The sequence below is a fragment of the Cyprinus carpio genome, chromosome A10 (genome assembly GCF_018340385.1).
Source record: "Cyprinus carpio isolate SPL01 chromosome A10, ASM1834038v1, whole genome shotgun sequence".
NCBI lineage: Eukaryota > Metazoa > Chordata > Actinopteri > Cypriniformes > Cyprinidae > Cyprinus > Cyprinus carpio.
In genome coordinates this window covers 13079875-13103165 of record NC_056581.1, presented here as the reverse complement: position 1 = coordinate 13103165, position 23291 = coordinate 13079875, and the positions used below count along the sequence as shown (strand labels likewise).

The window sequence follows — 23291 nt, the reverse complement described above, 5'->3', positions numbered from 1 at the left end:
CAGAACAAACATGAGTTCGGGGCAGGACTGTGCGCTTGTAACAACCAACTGAAGAAAGGAGGAGAGTTCAGGAAACCAGTTTGGAAAAAAAAAAAATTATATATATACATATATAAATTATGAATCTTCATTTGGTGGTGCTGGCACAGAAACGACACATCTCAACTTTAACTGATAAAACATTTGCTTATTATACAAGTATCATATTTAATGCCAAAGGAGAACAGAAATTAAAGCATTAAATGAGGACAAAGACAAAATCCCAAGATGCATAATTTGTTAAAACAGTACAGTTTAGACAAATTATGCCTCTTGGGATTTTGTTTGTTTGGGATTTTGCTCGTTTGTTTTGATCAACTCTCCAAACCATGCATGGAATATTGTGTCCCTAGGCATCCTGTTGATTGCACTGCAGCATGCTTGTAAACATTTTGCACAGTCACAGTCCTATTCAAGAAGAGGTCACTTTTACTTTCTATTTGAACTTTAACTTTTTTTTTTTTTTTCAGTAGTTTTATTTAGGAAATACACAGAGGGGTGAAATGTGATACAGCTTCTTCTGTGCATGTATTGACGCTTTTCTGTGTTTTATGGTAGTTACATGCTCTTAAATCACTCTGCCTTTACACACATGCATAGAGACTGCATAATAATGACATATCACATTGTAAATGGTGTATATAAGTGTCTCAGTTTACTTTATTGTAGAACAGATAAAGTTATTTATATGTGTACTGTACAAATAGATTTATCTCTCAATAAGAGAGTGAACAAGTTTTAAGCTTCTATTTCAATGATCAAATTCAACACAATCTGTGTAATACGACTGTAGAATAGAAAATACATCTGAATATATACAGTTTACCATAACTTCCATTCTTAACAGCATCATCATCACGAATAAGACAGATTCTTATCTTAATGTCAATATCAAATCATGTTTGCAACCCAGTTTACTTCTGTTATGAGTTTCTGAACAAAATTTTCAACAAGAAAAAAGTGGGCAGGAAATTTATCTGACAGTGAATTTAATTTCTGGAACAGCATGAACCAATGAATTTGTTTAAAATAAGATGAATTTTTCGATTGCATGGTGTCTTAGTCTTTAAATGCTTCTAGAGTTTCAGATCATTAAATAAAATACACACACTCACTCCATAAGCTCCATCTACAGCTCTTCTCTTGTCTTTGTGAGTGAGTGCGCTCTCCTCTGGTTGGGCTCTTTAAGCCAGTGCTGGTAGACGGCCACAGGGTTGATGTTCCAGTGTTTGTGGAAGGAGATTGGGCTTTGTCGTGCCAGAAGCTCTTTTACATAATCTTGTGGACGAGCCTTTGGTCAGAAAGGAGACCATGTGATTACACCAGCAGTTTCACACAGCTCATATATAAAAGACACTTGTCTAATTGTGACCCTATAATTCCATAGTAAATTGTTATTCTAAAGAATTTATAAAAATGATGTACAGTACATTTAAACTTATGTCCTTTCCTGCTATTATTAATTCTCTTTTGAATTTAAATTTCAACAGCTTCTAAGCCTTTTAAAGGTGTATTTCACCCAGAAACTAACACTGTTGTAATTTATTTACCCTCATATTGTTTGTAACCCATATTACTTCTTTCTTCTGTGGAAAAAAAGGGAGTAGCCAGCAGAAAAAAATATCTAAGTTGCTTTTTACACAAAAAGAAAGTGAATGGTGGTCACACTACCAATCAAAGGTATGGGGTCAGTAAGGTTACTGTTTTTGAAGGAAATTAATACTTTTAATCAGCAAGTATGCATTAAATTGTTCAAAAGTAACAGTAAAGACATTTCTATCAAATGACAAATCTCTTATGATTTTAGCATGGTAATGTATATGACAAGAGGTCCTGGGTCTTGGGTAGGCAAACCAAAACATAAATGAACCTGTCTGCCTGTACCCTCAATTCTGCTGTGAAATAAATTCAGGATTGCTCTTTACATTTGTACCCACAGGTTTCAGCTTAATTACTGAACTGTTTGGGTGCCAAAAGCATCATTTACTTGTAGTGCAGCAAACAAGACGACAACATGCGAGTTGTCAGTGTGTGGGTATGTATGCTACCTGATGGAAAAGTGGGCTGTGAGTGACTGGCAGCCCCAGTGTGGTCAGACACATCCCTAGCACCATGTCATCAGGGGCATCCGAACTGTGGCAGCCACAGCCACCTGCCAAAATATTCTGCACCGCTACTCTACTGAACACCATTCTGTAAGAATGTAAAAATAATTAAATAGTTCTACGGCACATCATTTGGTTCACACAGAGACATCTCAAAAAATGACAAGGTTACATGCCCAGAATCACGTGGGAATGAGTCACACTCACTTGTGTGACAGTCACGACACCATTGTCTTTAACCATACCTACACTGTAATGAGAAGTCAGTCTGCTAATTAGAATGCTATAAGTATACAGAAAACTATTGAAAACAGTTACTAAGCAGTTACTAAGCTGCTGGGACACAAAGACAGCAACACTAAACAAATTCAGTTCAAAACTATATCATACCACTCTTAAACCGACATCATCTCATTTCTTAATTGGTTTTTTTTTAAGTTGTTTTATATTTTTTAAGTTAATACCACTCTTAAACCGACATTCAAAGGGGTTTTGCCGTTTTTTAGTATGTTGTCGGGTTGTTTCTAGAGTGTACTGAGTGGTCGCCATGTACTAGAATTTCTTTGCTAAAGGGTTCTGCATTGCTAAGGTGATCTGAGTGTTTTTTAGAATGTTGCTTGGTGGTTTAGATAAAGTAAACTAATAAAAATAACTATTGTGATAATATAATTATTATTAATAAAAGAATTGGAGGAAAAGATGCCTTGTGATGCATCGAGAATCAAGTTACAACTGAATCCTTACCCTCGAAATCACAATTGTAATCAAATAAAATCGAATCATGACGCAAATGAAGATTCACACCTATGTTATAGGGTAGGCAAGCTGATAGTTCATAGGGGGGTTCTGAGTGGCTTTTAGTATGTTTCCAGGGTGTTCTTAGTTGTTTCTGGTGCATTACTATGAGGTTGCTATAGGGTCCTTAGTGGCTTCTAGAGTGTTCTGGGTGGTTGCCATGGCGTTAAAGTACAGTTGCTAAAGGGTTCCGTTTGGTACCACAACCCGCAGCTTCACCCACATTAAATCTACTATATCGCCTGATCAGGCAGACAAAAATATTTTTTCATGTAACAAGCAATCAAACCAATATTAGGCATTCTGTGTTGATGCATTTAAACAAAAAAAATGCACACAGCCCGACATGGTAATAATTAACAGAAAAAAAAGATAAGAACATGCATCCATTAAGTACAATACAAAATTTTTGCCTACATCATGTGAACAATCTGCCAGTAAAGGCTATTTTGAACAAATGTGCATAAATCACACCACAGGCTATACAGACGCTTAGAGGTCTCCATAAATTAAAAGAACGCAGCCAAATTTAAGCTTTTTTCGGATTCACTCTGCATTAAAATTTGGTTGTCTCTCCTGAAACTCTGCAGTGTATACATGTCCGTTGGTCCTCTTAGCAGCATGAAAAATTAATTTTGTTTGTTTTGTTTGTTATTTTTTTTTTTTTTGTGAAGAGGGGTGCTTTTTTTATAATCAAGCTGTCAATCACATCAGTTGCAGCATGACTGATTACAATGCTCAACACTGCAAATCAAAAAATTTGATGGTCTTCAGACTATAGAGTGTAAACACAAATAAGCACAGGATCTATCAAACTTAGTCTTGGCTATTGGACCCGCAGTCAGCCCATGCCTACTGATTCCCAACCTGATCCCGCACCAGAAAATGACAACTTAAATATTATTCCATGCGTTATTTAAAATATTAAGCAGTTCACCCATATCTGGCCACATGTAAGTTCTGAGTGGTTTTAAGCTTGTTATGTATTCTGGACGGCTTCCACGGCATTACTATGCAGTTGCTATGGGGATCTGAGTGCTTTGTAGCACATTGCTAGGTGATTACTAATGCTGCCTTCCATTTGTACTCGGAAGCTGAAAATTCAGAGTTCCCAGTAGGAACTTTTAATTGGAACGCCCTCCCAAGTCAGAGTTCTGACTTGGAATCTCAGAGGTGTCGCAACAACTCCAACTTCAGAATCAATTATGGCTGCTTATTGCATCAACAGAAGAGGAACAGTTGTAATATATTGTTTATTAGCACATGTTTGTCCATGTCTCAAACTGTGCACACAGTACCATCCAACCTCTATTTGTGGACATGATACTATGGGGTTATCTGTGCAAAATACGTTTTTTATGTTACTTGTATGGCTAACATCTTGGCTTTCTGACTTCTCTACTGGAACATGGTTCACTTGGGTGTGACGTCATTCCCAGCTCTGACATCTGACTTCCGAGGTAAATCAAACTCAGCATTACTGACAAGTAAAACAAGCCCACCCAGAAGTCTTCATCATATGTTAGACTCTAAATATGCCTCGTGCAAATTTTTTCACCTGCTTTATCATCTGTCAGGTGAAAATTGTAAACCTCATCACTTAGAAAAGTAATCACACATCTGAACTATGTACTTAATACTTGAGGATAAAGGTTAAGAACGAATCCATAGGCATGAGTATGGACAATATTAATATCTCAGCAGCACATATCTGTAACTCACCCTCCACCTCCCGTGATGTAGCTGTAGCCGTCCCTGCTAAGCCCATAGCCGTAACGTTCTCCAACACTCACAGCTTCATTTGGATCATAACATCCCAGCAGCCTCCACAGTCTGGGCAGACTGGAAGACAATGGTTATATAGTACATTACATGACAAAAAAGGCACAGTATCAGTTTACCAAACAAACTAAACATAACAATAAACATAGGGTGCCAACTTTTACTATAGACATAGGCTGAACATATTAACAAAAATCCAGTAACTATTTATTTATTTATTTTCCTTTTCCACCCATCCAACTTTTTGGCTTGCCCTCCCCTGTGTTTCCAGCTCTCCTTGCTATATTGGCAGATATGCACATTTGGATGAAAACGCAATATTAAAATAAAAGCAATACATTATATTTAACAGTATTTTTAAAAAGACTTCACAGCCATGTGAATTCCAGTCCAAATGTTGCTCCAGTTTCAGGGATTGGTGACCTTATGTGCTTTGCCACACAATGAGAGTATTTTCGTGTGGGCGTATTTGATTTTCAAGTTTGTGCCGATTACTGGATTTTAATTCTGCAGATGGTATGTGAGACAGATTTCTTTTAAATTCAAGATGTCATAGGTTGGCATATTTTCAATTAAGCACATGCATCTTAATGCACTTAAAGTTCTTATTTATCTAGTGATAAGTCCCCTTAAAGTCATGACTTCTAATGATCTTTCACCAGTGTAAAGAAATCACATTCACCTGATCAGTGTGTCATCATCAACTATGAGCAACCAAGGTGCTTGTGTTACTACCCCACTCGCAAACCTCTTCAGAATGGCAAATGTTTTTTGACAGTGCCCTGTAAATACAAGCACAGTTTGTAATTAATCTATACAGGCTTTTTGGACAGTGTTCCTGCAATATGTTGGTATAAAGGGGAAGAAAAACTGAATGTCTTGAATGAGACAGGAGACTCCAAGAATTCTTAGCATACTGCTGTACTGCAAAAACCTTTTTCACTTACCACCAGGGGGCACAGAATTGATTTGACAATTAGGGGAGTGTGTCTTATCACCCTGGCTTATGAATATTAATTTGTCCAGTAGCAATTATGGATTAGCTGAATAATAGGTGCTAGATTATATATATATATATATATATATATATATATATATATATATATATATATATATATTTTTTTTTTTTTTTTTTTTTTTTTAATAACTGATTTTTTTATGTTTAAGAAATGAGCCTCTTATGCTCATCAAGACTGCATGTATTTGTTCAAAAACAGTAAACAACAACAGTAGTTAAAACAGTAATATTTTTTCACAAAAATATTTTTGTGTTCAACACTGATAATATAAAAATCATTATTAATAACTGAGAATCACTAATCACTAATTGTTAATAAGCGAGTATTGGAATAATTTCTGAAAGATCATAGAACACTGAAGACTGGAGTAATGACTGCGGTCATAGAATTCTGAGGGGAAAATGTAGTTCAGAGAATTCTGAGGGGAAAATGTAGTGAATTCTAATGATTTATTTAAAAATTCTTGTTTTACTGTATTTTTAATCAAATAAACGAGCAGCACTTTGTGAGTTTGAGAAAAACCATTTAAAAAAAATGTGAATTATTTCAACCATAAATAATATCAACAGCAAAGCATTCATACCTACAGCAAAACAAACTAATTATATGCAATGATCACAAAAAGAACACACACACATACACACACACAAAAATAGGATCCCAATCAAGCCACATTGGAAGTAACACTTGGCCCAACACCTAACCCTGAGATCCCTATTAGAGATTAAACTGGACCTGAACAAACAACAGAAACATTACTACCACTGTGGTTCATTCTAAACACCTTTTACTTTTCTGGATCTTTTCTGTTAAGGGGATAGAACAGAGGAGATGTAGTTGAGAACGACTGAAAACGTAGAACAGAGGTGGTGAGATCGGAAAATTACCTGGATTCAAAAGATTGAGTTGCCCACTGCACAATGTGTCTGGCCCTTCCAATTTCTTTAGGCTGTACTGGAATTTTCTTGATTCTAAGAGGCCCCATGTTCCGAGGGCTTTCAGGATAAAATTGCAGAGGAATGCGTCGGATCAAAAAAGAAGTCAACCATAAAATCAATACAGGAGCTTCCATTACAGGTTTGCCATTGTTGGATGGAAATGCACCCTGATGACTGTGCCATTACATAGGAACATTCCAGCATTTCTGTGGTCCATTACAGGGTTCGAAAGGAGTCAGTCTGGTTCATAAGGCCCTTCGCTCTTAGATACATAAGAAGAGATGATACATCAGCAAAATTGACTGCTCAAACAAATTGCTCAAAAACTCATGAGCAAGATGGTGCAGATGATTCCCTCGGCTCGGGTTCAGGAGTTTAATAGCGGCTCTGTGACACTGCAAGGATGAGTAAAAGAGTGGTATAACAGATTGACAGAGGAAAAGAGAGGTGTCACAAAAGCTCTGCAGCACCCATGAAAGAGAAGCTCTCCTATGGCAGTCGAATGAGAAGGTCAGCCAGACACAGACTGATGGATGGGGAGTGGACAGGAGGAGGACAGAACAAAACATACTGAAAGAAGCTCCGGAACACCGACTCTCTGGGTCTGTGGGAGTAATGTCTTTTCAGAACATTATCACAGCACACACAGCCCCCCTACAGAAGACTTCTCCTTCCCAGACACTAAGCTCTTCATTCTGGTGCAGAGACTAAGAGTCTGAGAGAGACAAAGATGGGTGCAGAAGTCTAATTTAGGGGACAGGTGTTGAGAGTCCTCAGGGACTATTCTCAGCTCTTTCATCATTAGCAAATTTCCTGGAGTTGAACATTGGATATATGAGGTTTTCGAGTTTTGGCTGCTAGCTGGAGGGACCCAAGAAGATTTTGAAGGGAGAAGAATGTCTCCAGGCTGACACTGCAGTCAAATATATTGTGCGTTTAAAAAGAGTATAATTAAAAATTAAGAATGTCCCACTGATTGAGTGTTGAGTAACACAACTAATCAAAATGACTGTCATGAATAATGCAGCAAAAATCTATCTATCTATCTATCTATCTATCTATCTATCTATCTATCTATCTATCTATCTACCTTGTCTTTGCAGCAAACTTGTCAATCAAAAGTCCATTAACAAATGTGCATAAACAGCAGAGGAAAATGGCAAGCACAAAGGGATATTTACCATGACGAGTAAACTGATGTCAATCGACTGGTAGCAACCAATGCCCCATCCATTAAGCTTACCGCAGTCAGGCTATGAATAAAACAAACTTTCTGCCTTTACAAAATTTGACATCAGACTGTTTTCCATAAGACACCACAACACATTTTGCACATCAAAGAGAGAATGATCGGTCCATTTAAATGTTTTATTTCGGAGACTTTGTACTTTTATATGGTTTCGGGTCACAGGTTGAGACAATGTTCTTAAAGGATACAATATGTCTTCCTTTGTTACTGTTTTTTTTTTATCCCACTCACAATAGTTTTTTTTACATCCATAACTCAGACTGTGCAATTCAGTTTGACAAGGCGATGCACGTCTAAACATAGTAAGTGATTAAAAACCTTAAAAGCTCCTATATAAAGGAGTGTTGCATGTTCTTCAGAGATCATGATGGATAAATGGTTACAGTGGAACACTGAACCGGTTGCCATCCCAAAACAAATAAGAGACAAACCTCTCTCCGTGTTAGGGACCCCCAAGTGGATTGTGGGTATATATGGGTCTGTGAAGTCACTGTAGTATTCCAACGAGGCAGCATCTTTTTCCCAAGTTTGTTTAACTAAAGGAACTGTGAAGATACATTTGTGCATACAGTTTAAGATAATATTACATTTACTTGAGATTATAACATCCATCTGAAAGAGTAAAAAGACAGATAAATAAAAATCAATAAATCATATGAAATTAATAACTTCACAAAAAAAAAAATACCCTGCTCTAAATCTGCAGATGTTTTACCAGCACTGATATTTATGATCTTTGTAGCCACACACACAATGTTATAGTATTTAATGCTGCCTGGAAAGTTTGATAAAATCAAACTCTAAACATAATCATGGAAATCGGTGCAATTATGCCTGACCAGCTGCAAAATGGAATCTCTCCTGGAATATAAAACAGCATTTATACCTGTCCTATTATACAGTACAGAGAGAGCAGAGAAGAGGATTGGGGAAAGAGTTGTCTTTGTGAAAACAGTGTTTCTGAAAAGCCACAATGGAACTTTGTGTGGATATAATCAACAAAATCAATTCATTGTCACTTACAGACATCGTGTGTGGGCCAAGACACGAAGCGAGTGACAGCTGTAATTATTCCCTTTTATTATTGTCTATCTGTAATCCTCTCAATGCATGGCTTGGTGGACTTTTTTCTGCTTTGCTGATTTGCAGGCTTTACTTTTTAATCAAGACTGAATTATCCAATCCATTTTAAACACACTGTTGCTAAAAATCTAAATTAAATAAAACCTAAGCTAAATAAAACATGCAGTCATAGATATTTGAAGAAGCAAAGATTTCTCTCTCTGTAAATGGCATCTTGTGTATCTTAAAGTCTAATATTGATGGCAATGATAAAGCAGAGGTGAAGTGTGTAGTTTTTGCATAAGTTACCAATCGCAGAAAAATGCTATCAATTAATTTTTTTTTTTTTTTTTTTTGTTAAAATGAGTTAATGAAAACTCCTTAACTCATGTGAACATATACAACCTTAACATAAGAATGTATTATTACATACAGAAATTAATATTAAACAAAATTATTAAATACTGTAAACTACTGGTCATTATTAGTTTATGTTACAAAACCTAAAAAGCCCTGACTTCACCTTTAAAGTTTGGTTAGTTATGATGCAATCTTGGTCTTTATCTCTTTTTTGTAGAACGGGCTGACTACACCCACCTCTATCTCCATGAAATCTTTGACATGTTTTAACAGCAACAAAGACGTCCTCCTTCTGCACAGGGTTTCCCTATAAAGAACATGATAGATATTTACAGCAGTTTGGTGTCTGCTACCAATCTGGGTGTTACAGTATTTGGGTGAAAAGTTACAAAGTACCTCTTGTTCCTACTTTAAGATGTAGCAGGGCATGGGACCATTAAGTTATTACAGAATGTCTGTGTGTCAACTCTGAGAGGACACTAGGTGGCTTATTTCGAGGATTATGAACTCATAGGCCTTTGATTATCACTCAGAAAGAACAGCAAATGTGAAAAGCCACAAGCAGGAATTTGGCATTCACGTTTGAAGACTGTCATTTATTAGGGCATTAGAGCAGGGAAATTCAATGACAAATGACTGTGAGATATTACTACGTCTTGACTTTCCCTTGGGAGTATCTTCTGAACAGAACAATTTGTCATAGTTTTATTAATTCACATGGCTGAGAGTTTGTATAAATCTCTCTGAACAATTGTAGAAGGTGTGTTAGCATTTCTAGTACTTACACAGGCAGACAAGAAGGTGTTGATGGTCGTAGCACAATCTCCTGTTAAGGACAAGCTTTGTAGCTCTGAGCAAAACTCATTCACCACAGTCAAAGCAGGACCTCTGCCTTCCTCCCAAATGTAGAGGGCAATCTGAAACATCAATAAGAGAAGCAAAGCATGACTTCTTTCTTCTAGGAATGACTATTACGAGTTGTACTGAAGAAACAAACAAAGAACTAAGCACTTCAGAGATCAGAGAAAGAGAGTGTAACTATCTTGTAAACGAATAGTTCACCCAAAATAATATGAATTTAAATAAAAGATTTCCATGGAATGATGTTTAAATTGCATTGGAAAATGGCACACTGCTATGGTACTTTTATATCAGCTTTTTGGAACTTAAAGTAAAGAGCAGAGAATAAAGTAAACGCACGAGGAAGATAAATAAGGTAATCTTTAACAATTCACAAAGCAAGAGTCCACACCAACCAACAGTCCAAACACAACCTTAACACTACTGACGACACCAGACAACCAAACACAAACGGGACTGAACACACACACCTAAACATACTGTAAAGATTAAATCAAATGAATCACCATGACAACAAATGAACTAAGGGTGATGAAACCGAAAGAGTCCAAACTAACAGAAATAGTGACACTTGACAGCCCCCGGTCACCATTTACTTCCATTGTATGGAAAAGAGCAGCATAAACATTCTGCTAAACATCTTCTTTTTGTGGTTTATAGACTAGAAGAAGTCATACGGATTTGGAAAGACATGACCAGCAAGTAAATGACAAGATTCTCATTTTTGGGAGAACTATCGCTTTAAGAACAAGACAGATGCCAGTCGGTATGACCAGAGGGTTTTGAGCAGACTCTTAAAGTACTGCATCAATAGAGATCACAAAAGTAGCACTGAGAGTTCTCTCTGGAACATGCAGTCTCATTTTTATCAGCAAGAGAGAGAGAGAGAGAGAGACGTGATGGCAGGAGAAAAGGAGAGAGAGAGTGTGTCTTTCAATATCACACAATTAAATGACAGCTTCTCCATAAAAATGTCAATGAGGATTAATATATACACAGATATTCCTGTAGGCAGATGGCATATTATGTCAACAGGATATGCAAGACATTTTGAATTGATGTGTGACACCACAGGAGAATATAGAGATCTGAATAATAGATCTGGAGAGGTGGGGAAAATAATAATAAAAATAATATCTTTTGTTGAGATGCTTTCTAGCTGATGCATTAGAGCAACTTCCATTACAAATTATTCATATTTACAACAAAAAGCAGGCACTTTCATTGCAAGATAATGAATATTCAACAAACAAACAAAAAGATGTATGTAGAGCATATGTACAGCACACTGAAATATTTTGTGATCTTTCTTACCTCATGCTGAAGGTCAATTGTGAAATCGGATTTGGGCGGCTCATAATTCACACGCTCTGCAGTTCTGAGATACCATATCAGATAATATCTGAATTAAAAGTCTAAAGTAGCAGTTTGCTGAAGAGGTACGCTAAAGATACAGAGATGAAATCTGACCGCTTAGCCAGAGGGCAACTGAGGGCCCAGCCAGCCATGAAGTCAGGGTAACTGAAACTGGAGGGGTCCTCTGAGAAAGCATAGTGGTGGATAATTGTTGGTTCATCATCATGGAGGGGTCTGCCCAGAAACCACTCCTATGGAGAAAAGGCACTCGGGTAAGAAGCAGGAGGCTTTCATGTGCCAAGTCCTATTTCAGACTGCTCTTTCATTACCTCAAGTCTGCAGGAGAAGCTTTTATGTATGTGTTGATCTGGAGAATCTACCTTTTCTCCAGGGAATGTTAGTTCATGGAGTTGTAGCACTTTGTAAGAATCTACAGCGCTTTATTTTCAATTCGCATGGCCAAAATAGCATTATCCAAGATGTTGTGGTACAACATTTTGTTTTCAATTCAGTGGCAATGAGAGTCAAAAAATATATTTTAACAGGGAGGACAGAACAGCCAGTCCTGTTTATAATTTCTGTGTAAAATCCAAACCCGTAATGCCCTCACATTATTTTTTTCATTCATTATGTTTGGGCCTCTTAAGAAAAAAAAACAGTACAGGTAACATTTCACACAATCAAGAAACAATTAGTGAGAGGATTGATCCCTAAGTGCTTTCTCACAGTTGCTGATGATGGGATGTCTGAAATTAAAGTGACATATAGAATTTTAAGTGCTGCGTGTCCACAGAGTGAACAGTACATTTGGCTGAGAAAGTAAATGAGGACAATACTTTTCAGCTGCTTTCTTGAAATTTTGCACACCCAGTCTCAGTGACAATATTTATGCTCAGTACCTCAACCAATGACAAGCTCTCTTAGCTTTTCTGATTCAAATACGATTGTTGCGTTAAGTCTTGATATTACACTTTTGCAGTAACACTAGCTGAAAAACTGAAAAGTGTGCGGCTCACCTTTCTTGTGTTGAATTTGCTCAGCACCTGCAGAAGGTTGTGTAAGTTCACATTGGTCTCTTCTTCCAAAAACACAATCCACAAAGATGTTTGACAGTATTGTGAGGCAAGGCTGAAGACAAGAGGAACAAGAATATAGCTGCATAAAATGTTTAAGATGACCTTATATGAATAAACACTCTGACATGTCAAGAGGTGGAGTACATTCTGTGTTGTGTTTTTGAGTTTTACCGTGGCAGTGCCGGAAGAATGCTCCAGTTCCCATCGTAGTCTGACAGCTTGTGAAGGAGCACAACATCTGGTGAACTCTGCAATACAGCACAAAATCTCGTAACATCTCTGACGAACCACACTCAGATAAGGGTTTTTTGCACAGTGTTATTCATAACTCAACGCATTCTAACAGGTGATACTGACTAAGGCAGAAAGCAGTTCTTCATGCAGGTGACAGAATTATCATTGAAAACTGCCAGGTAATTTATAAATAAACATGTAACAATTGATATGCATGAATTCATAGTTAATCCAATTTTAAAGGAACACATGATCCAACAATGAACATTTTTTTGAAATGGAAAAACAAAAGGGTTTGGAATCACATAGATAATAAATAACAACAGTTTTTTAAACTTTTGGTAAAATTTCTCATTTAAAACCTCATGTCAACCACACTGATGAAGTTGTATAGTTGCAATTTCAAAATATTTAACTAATAAATTTAAAATCAATTTTAAATGTTTTATATAATATATATATATATATATATATATATATATATATATATATATATATATATATATATATATATATATATATATATATTTAAAATGAACATTTATAACTCCAAATGACATCAAAAGGAACTACTAGCAATTCAGAAGTTTGGCGATTATGACCACAGACTCTACTAGTCTTGTTTGAATTTCACAATGACCTTTATAGAGAAAGGTCAAGGAATGTCAGTATTGAATGAGAAAAGGGAGGAGTAATGGGATGCCAGAGTGCACCAAATGTGCTTCGAAGACTGAAAAAGTGGCTTATTTAAATGATGAATATGATAGAAGAGAGTTTGAGGTTATTCAGAATGTGCTGGAAAACTGAACAGATGGAAGATCAAAAAGACAACATTTGTTAGATTGTGGACAAGGACGTTTTTTTATAAATTGACTGACAGCAGAAAATGAGAACACCCCCACGACTCACTGTTTTAAAACAAAAATTTTGTTCTATTAAAGGCGTTTTCAACTTTTTTTTTTTTTACTTGTATCCTGAATGTTACATCTTCAGACTACTTTGCATAATTCAGGCTGTTAGTTTTCTCCAACTAAATCAGTCAGTTAAAGATGATGGGTGTAAGTTATGTGTTGCAAGCATTACCAAAAGAATTGCAAAAATAATAACCCTCATTCACTAATAATATTGTACAATTTGTGGATTTATTTGTGGAGAAAACGTTTCCACAAAATTTCTCAGAGATGCACAACAGCTGTGTGTGCACATAAATTTGTCCTTTGCCAGCTCACTCAAATGTAGATGAATCTGGATTATTATATGAGGGAGCGAGCATGTGCCCACAACTACTAATTTGTTGTATAAAATGTGCCAAAACCACTTCCATATTAGAACATTCTGTACAACCTCACTGCTCACATCTCTCACTCTCGACACTTCTCTGTCTTGTCTGAGAGCCTTTGCAGCAATATTGTCAAATAATGCAAAGTGTGCCATTATCAAAACCAGTAAAAACAAAACAGTTTTTAAGCAAGTGAATGAAGAATTGTTTACAAACAGGTTTCCACAGCAATATTTAGCTCCTATTTCCACTTTTCACGTATATAAATCTACAGATGGCTTACTTATAGTTATCTCTGTACATTAAGGTGCAGCAGGAGAAAGTATTTTAAGATCAAGAAATGCACACATCACATTTAGCATAAGAATAAGTCTATTTTGAAACATACTAAAGAACACAAAGAATCGTTTAAAGTTTAAGTTTAAATCAACTTCATGGAGATCAGGGTTAATGAATGCCACCCAAATGTCATTGTTACATGGTAGACTGATCTTTGAAGGCTTCCAGACAGCTGCATTTGAAGGAGTGACAAAAGTAGCATGGTTCCCCAAATCAAGTGCCAGTTATACTGCCAATAGTGAGATGCCAGATGATGATTATGAAAGAACCCAAAGAGAAGAAAAACAATGAGGTGGAAAGAAGTCTGGGCTTTTAAATTGATGCAATGGAAACACTTCCCAGAAGTCACAGCCCATCAGTGGGCCTTTCCTCGTCAGAGGTTCTCGCCCCAGCACATGGTGGTTAATGAATAAGGCTGATGTGTCAGACAGAGGGATGTTTGGGGAAACCTTTTCCACATGGCGTAGCCTTGAGGAGTCGTGCTGATCAACGGAAGGTCAAGATGCCAGCTGGAGCGTTTTCACCTTCTCGCTCAACAGCTTCAATCCTCCAATCCTTCCTGTCACCCCCACTGTGAAAATAGTCTTCTAACGAGCCAGACTCCCAAAAATAAGACTCTCAACTTACAAAAACCAGCCAAAACTCATAGTGAAGGTGGGCTCTGGTAAAACGGCACAAAAGAGAAGAGTCAACTAGGGCCTTATTACTTGGTATGACTCAGAGAAGGTGAGATTTAATTTTGTAACGTCTGCTTTTGGCTGCTTAAAAAGAGTTGCGATGTCAGGAGTTCAAATACTGATGAGTATATGCCGAATATAAAATATAAATTAACGAGCAACTGAAAACAGTTTAAGGTGAGAGGCTGAGAAACAAATGGCTTGATGAAACAAAGAAATGTCAGTCAAAATAAACCAGCCAGGAACAACCTCACCTGACAAAATCCAGAACCTATGGCTCTGGTTGCAACAGCACTTTTTGCAAAGCTTTTACAATATGTTATGTTCTTTCTAGGAAACGAATACCTACCAGAAGTTATTTTCAAATGGTAGTTGTTGTGGCAAACACAAAATTATCAATTGCAGCATTTGCAAACCAGACAGAAATGAATCATCTGTTCTTGGCGACATATACAAAACTTGTACCACAGAAGTCAATGATTGGCGAAGTCATATTTATTATTATAATGGCACAATAATAAAGCATTTATCTACATCTGTATCCCTTTAAATTCTAATTCTAAATAGGCTACATTATAGCTCTTTACTGAGTATTACAGTTGTAATGGCTTCAACTAGGGCCCCGTTTTCACAACCATTGATGTGCTACTCTTAACCAGTTAAAATAAATGCAATACAAAAAAGCTATTTTTTTATTTATTAAAACTTGACTGCTACGTTTACACAAAGTCAATATTCACATGTGATTTGAATACTAAACATTAATAATACAAAAAGTAGTTCACAAGCACTGTTAGAATGAACAACATCTGCACTAGAAATGTAAAGTTCCCAGAACATTCTAAATTTTTACAATGTGAATTAAGAATTAATATGTTATATGTTGTGTTGGTGGTGTCAGTGATGTTCCTAGAACGTTCGCGAGATGGTCATGATGTGGAGTTCATTAAAGGGTTGGGGGACGTTATTTTCCTTCAGGGATCGACACTGCTCAGAGTCTATTTGGTCCCACAATTCAGTGTTAAAGTAACACTGAAGCAGAGTTTGTTAACAAGCAGAATTACTGAAGGAAAGAGAAACAGAAAAAAAAGAAAAAGACGAGCAGAAACACAACTACAACTGACTTTGTCACAGCCTTAGAGGAAATCAACTGAAATTAAAGAAATTCAACCTCAAGATCTCAGCAGAGGAAGTTTAAACAACTCCACAAACAGCATCACTAGCTTCACTTATTACTAACCAGGTGGTCTAAAAAAGTTATTATTTAGAACAGAGGTTTAGATGTTGAATTTTCTTACCATTAAGGTGATCAGCGTTTGCTTTAGTTGGGCTCTTGAGCCTTCACTTTATAACATTCTTTATAATATTCATATTATTATTTATTTTTTATTTATTATCCTTTATTTTACCAGGAATTATCCCACTGAGATATAAATCCCTTCTACCAGGGAGTCCTGGCCAAAATTAAGTTCAACTTTGCCTCAGTGTTACTCTGTATTGTGGGACCAAATACACTCTGAGCAGTGTCAGTGTCAGTGACATGACCGCAGCCACGTCATCCACCAATGATAAAAGAGGCGCAAATTTGGTTAACAGCTTGTGGAGTGACAATGGCAGCAGTGTGGTTGGATAATAGTTAACACATATTGTGTTGGACACACTGTGTTGTTTCTCTCTCTCTTTCTTTTTACACATGATCAACTTAAAATTACAAAAAATGTGTTAAAATGGCCATAACACACAAAAAATGTGTTAATTAACACATCCTTTTTGAGAAAGTAGGATTTACACTAGGAAATAGACTTTAATAATAAAAAAAAAAAAAAACCCGGGACAGGAATGAAATACACACCAACATAAACAAGAACCAACAAACACTGAGGGAGAACTGATGACTTAAGTACATGACCAAACAAAGGAACTAATGGGATAAATAGAACTCAGGTGAACTGAATACAACAATCTAGAACAAACTAGAAGTAATACAATGGGGCAGAAATGACAGAACCAAAAATAATTAAATCAAGGTATACACATTACACCAAACTATCAAAAATTTTTTTACGATTTTAAAATCTATTTTTCTTTCCAAATTCAATATTAATTCATCTAAATTAGCATTTTTTAAATTTAATTTAATTTAATTCGTTTTTAATTTTAGCCTATTTATTTTCCAGACTTGTGCACAAACTGCATTGCAGTAATTTCCCAAAATGTCATTTGTGTAGAAATACTACAAAGTCTGTAAACGGGTTATTAACAGAGGAATGCTGAAAATGGAGCACAGATGCACCAGCAGAAAAATACTGTAGCTAGAGCAAGCTCACCATTTGCATTGCGCAAAATATTGGTAGAAAATTTTAACACTGAATTGGGGGTGGGGGTTTCTTTGCATTCTTCCAGTACTGAAGGAAGGAGACGATTCCAGCTATCTCCCCTCAGTGCCTCTTTTCATTCTGAATGCTATTCACATGGCGGGAGATGCTCTTGGCTTTCTCCCTGTGTCAACCTGTGTCTTGAGCTGGCCATTATCGCAAGAGGACGCCATGGGCTCTCCTCCGCTGCTGTTGCTGCCACGCCCTCCTCCACAAGAGGGAGGCCAGCCCGAAAACATGGTATGCTCATATCCTCCAGAATACATCCATATGCAACCTCTGTCATACTACCTAGATGCATGGAGGCATCTGCCAGGGGTCTTGTGTTGGGTTCTCCACACATTCCAGTCCAGTTACAACCTTCAGTTTTGATTCAACCTCCTTGTATTGATGGGTTCATCCTACTGTGGTAAACAGTACCTTCGGGGCTTCTGTTCTGAAGCAATAAGTGACTTCACCCCTTCTCAAGGTAGCAATTGAGAAGGTTCCTCTTTCAGACATGAATCGCAGCTTTTTCAGTCGTTATTTTCTTGTCCTGGAGAAGGACAGAGGTCTGCGCCCCATCCTGGATCTGTTTCACCTGAATTTTTCCCTTTACAAAGAGAAGTTGAAGATACTGATCCTGAAAGCTTTACTGGCTCAAATTCGTGTAGGGGATTGATTTGTCACTGCAGACCTGAAGGACACAAACCTGAGGAGGCTGGTTTCTGGGAAAGGCGTACCAATATTAGGTTCTCCCTTTTGTTCTGGCTTTAGCTCCATGGATGTTCACTAAGTGCATGGATGCTGCTCTGGCCTCGCTGAGGCTCCAGGGCATCTGTATGCTCAACAACCTGGACAACTGGCTCATCCTGGCCCAATCCAGGGAGTTGGTGTGTCGTCACAGACTGAACACCCAGGAGAGTGTTCCCACTCCTTCTCAGCGGACCATTTTCTTGGGGGTGCAGCTCGATTCTGTCTCGATGCAGGCCTGTTTGGCTCCTGCTCAAGTTTACGGTGTCAGAGAGTGTTTGTGTTTGTTTAAAATTCAAGCTAGGCCATCATGTTTTGGTGGGCACATGTCCCAGGCTCCTGGGTCTCATGGCAGCGGCTTTTCCTGTACTAGGGCTGCTTCACATGAGGCCATTTCTGTGGTAGATGAAGCTCAAAGGAGTTCGACCCTCGTGGCCTGCCCTCCACCTACTGAGTGTGTTGCGCAGTTGCTGTCGTGCCCTCCCGATATTGCAGGACCCTCGCTTCCTGTTGCAGGGGGTCAGGATGGACACTGTTTCTCATCACATGCAAGTGATTACAATGGACACCTCCTTGACCCGATGCACCATCAGCCAATGAATTGACGTGATTCTATACAGGCTTCAGACAATTGGCACACCTTTAAGGGGCGTTCCCATTTTGTCATTGATACACAGGGTGTCGTTCCCTATTCAGAAAACATGGATTACGCAAACAATTATTTTTTGTTTTGTTGTGTTTTGTTTTGTGTAGTTTAATTTAGCTGAGGTGAAGTCATTCTGTTTTTTTTTTGAGTCAGATTTTGAAATTATACAATCTAATTTACAGTAAATCAGTAACTGTTTATGCTGTATTATATGTCTGTAGCATCTTTATTTGGATCAGGATTAAATTGCAGTGGTTACCTCTAATTTAAAATGCCTGCAGATAGTTCTGCCTGTAGAGCAAATAAACATCTTGTCCATGTACACATTTGTTTCTTTCTTGTCCCTTGTTCAGAAAATAAAATTAAAAAATTAAAAAAATCAGAATAGACCAATTTGCTTATTAAAAAAAAAAAAAAGTAAATCAAATCAGACATGAAAAATCTAGATTGGTGCATCACTATACATACGTTGGCAACAAAGAAAAGCTGTTACTTAATTATTACCCACTGCACCTATTATTATTTGGAAAAGTATTGTACACTTCAGTTATTCATGGGATCTTAATCTTCCCTTTTGTTATTAAGAAAAGCTGTTACTTAATTATTACCCACTAAATGACATATCTTCCATTTTGTTATATATAGCAACTCATTTTCAATTAATTGTTATTTTTCTACCACTTTCCAGTCACAGTACTTTATTATGAGAGTTGTTTAAGTGAGAGAAGATCATGTAACTTAGAGGGTCATGTAATTCAGTTTGGGAAAAATTGAAATGTTCAATAATTTCTTTTGTTATTAAAATAAAATTTTGCCATGAAGATTTCTGTTTATGTATGCTGTTAATTATAGATCTTAGAAAGAAAATGAAACTCTTCAGAAACCACCAAAACAACTGTTAATATTGCAGTATAACATTTCACTTAATCCCAATAAAAACAATGACTTTTCCAAAAACAACAGTGCCATCAGGTGGCTAAAAAAACAAGAATCTGAAAACATATAAACATAAAGGTTTTAATTATATTGTGCCAAATGTACACTGCAAAGATGGCACTGAAGTGCTTCTTATGTGGCAATTACTGTAGGTGTCTTCACACAGATAATGCTGCTCAGAGGTGGCAAAAATGCATTTACACACCAATTACAACTATTCTTTGATTAAAGGCGCTGAGATGGATCTGAGCAGGCATAATTTAGTCTGACTTTTATGTGGACTTTTACTTTTTTACACTGATTTTTTAGCAGGCACAGAGCAATCCACTTTTTTGGTAAATCAAGGAAATAAAAATTGAAGATTTTCATTTTCAGTGTTTACCTACCATCTTGTTAAAAAATAACAAGAATAATAACATTAAATTTACTGCAATATAAATTTTTTATGAAGGAACATAAATATATATTTACCAAAGCATTTAAAACCGTTTAAGTATGCTAAATGAAACCAAAACTGCATTTTAGAGAAAGTATAATGTAAAACTACCTGGTTTAAGGTTTGAGCCTGATGGAGAAGCTCTGTTCTTCTTTGTTCAGCCCTGTGGGTATGATATGAGTTCTTCTGACTCTGTATCACAAAAACCACATCCTGCACTTCTGCCACAGAGGACAAGAACAGGGGAAAAAATTTAGTCTATAGTGCCTAGCAGAGTCAATACATTTTTCATATGCCTCAATTAGATCTCAAATAATCTGTTTGATATTACAGGACTTGCAATTCTGATTAATGATGACTGCAAAATAATCAGAAGGAAGAAGCCACAATGTGCAACTCACCAATAAATTGGTCAAACATTTGTGGATCATTTCTTTCTTGTTTCTGTGAGAGAAAATATGAAGCATTGATGTTTTATTCAGTTTTACTGTAATAATGTACATGCATGGCCACACACGTGTTTATGTTTTATAAACTGTATATTCTATCCCCCTACACTTACCTATTATTTTAATAATGTACATGCATGGCCACACACGAGTTTAAGACATTGTTTAAATGGTTTATTACTTCGCTATTTTAATTGGTAAATAATTAAGAAACGTAAACCATGTTTTTATATATATATATATATATATATATATATATATATATATATATATATATATATATATATATATATATATATATACACACACACACATAACTACTTAAAGAAAGAAAACAATAATAGCCAAAGTGCAAATGCCTTTATTTATTAAAGAGGACAGAATAAGCTTTCAAAGGTTAAACAGTTAATGTGAATTTGCTTTTAACATGTTCAACATGAATTATTGTCAGCTATATTCTGAGCTGACTTAGGTGCATTAAATGGGGGTGTTTTTAAAATGGGCTGTAAATCAGCTGTCTGTCAGGGCTCTGCTCTGCTCTGCTGGACAAGGTGGCCTTGAGTTTGAGCCAAGAAGTGAATCTCGTGAATCCCACTAAAAACTGGTTCTGTTTTTTAACATACTGATAAATATTTGGAACGTGCATAGAGCTTGATTTACCAACTTAACAATAATTATTACATAAACATAGCTGTTTATATTAATATATATTATACGAATAGTATGCATAAATTCAACGTTGAGATGTTTCTTCTTACTTCTGAGATTCCGTCGTAAAAAGCATTGCAAGAAGGCACTAAGAGAGAGATAAAAAAAAAGAAAGTTTAGTTGTAAGCATCTACAAAATAACAAAATTTCTTAAACGCGCGCGCACACACACACAGGCTATGTGTAGTTTTTTTTTTTTTTTTTTTTTTTTTTTTTTTTTTTTTTTTTTTTTTTTTTTGTGCGCACACACACACAGGCTATGTGTAGTATTGTTTGTTTGTTTTGTGTGTTTACCGTTTTGACAAATATCTCATTTGGTTAAAAGGGGCCAGCGATGTTTATTATGCTGAGAATGTATATGTCACCAACTCACCAAAGAAGATCAGAGAGCAGCAGAAACATATTAAACCATGTCCAGCAATAAATCCAGACATAGCTTTGGCGTGCTAAGAAGCTCGTGAGTGTCACGCCGGCTGCAGAAAAATGGATGCAAATACCGAATACGCCAGAATCGAGCCAAAAAGCTAACAAAGTGCGCCCTCTACTGGCCAGAGGCGGCATGTAATGATTACGTCAACATGGCATTGATCGCGTGCTCCAGGTAAATATTTAAATAATCCAGGTAATGATATGGCCAGGATCTTAAAATTTATTGACATTTCATTGTGTATAATGCATTCAACACAGAGGTCTGATAGCATACAAATGAATACAGCTAGACAGACAGACAGACAGACAGACAGACAGATAGATAGATAGGTCCTTTAGAATGAAATCTTAAAGATAGTTAGATAGATAGATGATAGATAGATAGATAGATAGATAGATAGATAGATAGATAGATAGATAGATAGATAGATAGATAGATAGATAGATAGATAGATAGATAGGCATTTGTCCTACTTGTCCTACACCATATTACCAGTGGAGGGCGCAATAGACTTTCCTTACCTTCATTTCTCTGTACGTCGCTCGTCTCGTGAGCGCATGGTAATGTAAACAAGCTGCCGGCTAGCCTGGGTGTGGTGACGCAATAGTATGTCTTATAAAAAAAAAATTATTTAAACAACTATTAATCATGTCAGGATAGTCATCGCTGAGAGATTACGAATGATGAACGAATAAAATTCAAGGCACTCATTAACAAAACACGTGTGTAATGCAGTAATTTGGAATTTAATTGATTCATTTGAAATTATTAAAAGGACAGGTGTTATTTTGTAGGAAACTGTTTTGTTTCAAGGATAATATTTAATATTAATAATATTAATAATAATGTTTAGATGGCAACAAGTTCAGTTTCATTTAAAAACAATCTGACAATTACATTTAGTAATTTAGCAGACATATAGTATATATTATATTATTTGGCATATTTATTACAATGTTGTCAGGAATATAAAATGCTTAAAGTATTGAAAGAGACAATGCAGAAAACGAATAGGGTGAGGTAATAAAGAAATATAAGTGGAAAATAAAAATAAAAAGAAAGACATACAGTGAGGATGAATTTATGTAGAATGTGCTATAAACAAAATATAAAGAATAATGTTTATATAATAATATGCAATGAAAAGTGTATGTAAAGTGTAATTAAAATATGATAGTATGTATAGTGTAATTCTATCTAATGCGGTGAATGTCTTTAGCAAATTAAAGAAAAATAAATCAATGCTATTTATGACATCACTGCATAAAAGGTGTTTGTGTGTATTTGAATGAATAATCAATAGATAATTTAGTCACGACCAATAAGTCAGTCTAAACTGGTCTACGTAAACCATCACCGGGGAAAGCTGACAGAAATCAAGTATCACGGCGAATCGGACCCATCAGCA

The 23291-nt window shown here is 36.3% G+C and overlaps 1 protein-coding gene across 4 annotated transcripts; it reads right to left on the bottom strand.

The window, feature by feature from the left end:
• Nucleotides 1-330: 330 nt before the first annotated feature.
• Nucleotides 331-21967, bottom strand: b3glctb (beta 3-glucosyltransferase b). Of its 4 annotated transcripts, none has more exons than XM_042765265.1 (15): nucleotides 21827-21960; nucleotides 21504-21541; nucleotides 20698-20740; nucleotides 20408-20514; nucleotides 12814-12890; nucleotides 12583-12694; nucleotides 11681-11817; nucleotides 11525-11588; nucleotides 10135-10266; nucleotides 9587-9656; nucleotides 8359-8472; nucleotides 5404-5503; nucleotides 4662-4781; nucleotides 2088-2232; nucleotides 336-1330 (listed from the first exon to the last, which is right to left on the bottom strand). In XM_042765265.1, exons 1-15 carry the CDS (start codon nucleotides 21885-21887, stop codon nucleotides 1169-1171), a joined length of 1482 nt encoding a protein of 493 aa, XP_042621199.1. In that variant the 5' UTR covers nucleotides 21888-21960; the 3' UTR covers nucleotides 336-1168. The 4 variants fall into 4 exon arrangements, with proteins under 4 accessions (XP_042621200.1, XP_042621199.1, XP_042621198.1 ...); XM_042765264.1 differs by having other exon boundaries at nucleotides 337-1330; nucleotides 20408-20517; nucleotides 21827-21959; XM_042765267.1 differs by lacking the exon at nucleotides 2088-2232 and having other exon boundaries at nucleotides 1169-1330; nucleotides 20408-20517; nucleotides 21827-21967.
• Between the last annotated feature and the right edge of the window lie 1324 nt (nucleotides 21968-23291).

What these genes read in the sequence shown, in the direction of transcription:
- b3glctb (XM_042765264.1), bottom strand. Translation starts at nt 21,887, where the DNA reads ATGTCTGGATTTATTGCTGGACATGGTTTAATATGTTTCTGCTGCTCT. An exon ending in AGGCTCAAACCTTAAACCAG is followed by an intron (nt 12,891 to 20,407) that starts GTAGTTTTACAT and finishes GCTGTATTGCAG; the next exon opens with AGTTCACCAGATGTTGTGCT. An exon ending in ATTCTTCCGGCACTGCCACG is followed by an intron (nt 12,695 to 12,813) that starts GTAAAACTCAAA and finishes TCTTGTCTTCAG; the next exon opens with CCTTGCCTCACAATACTGTC.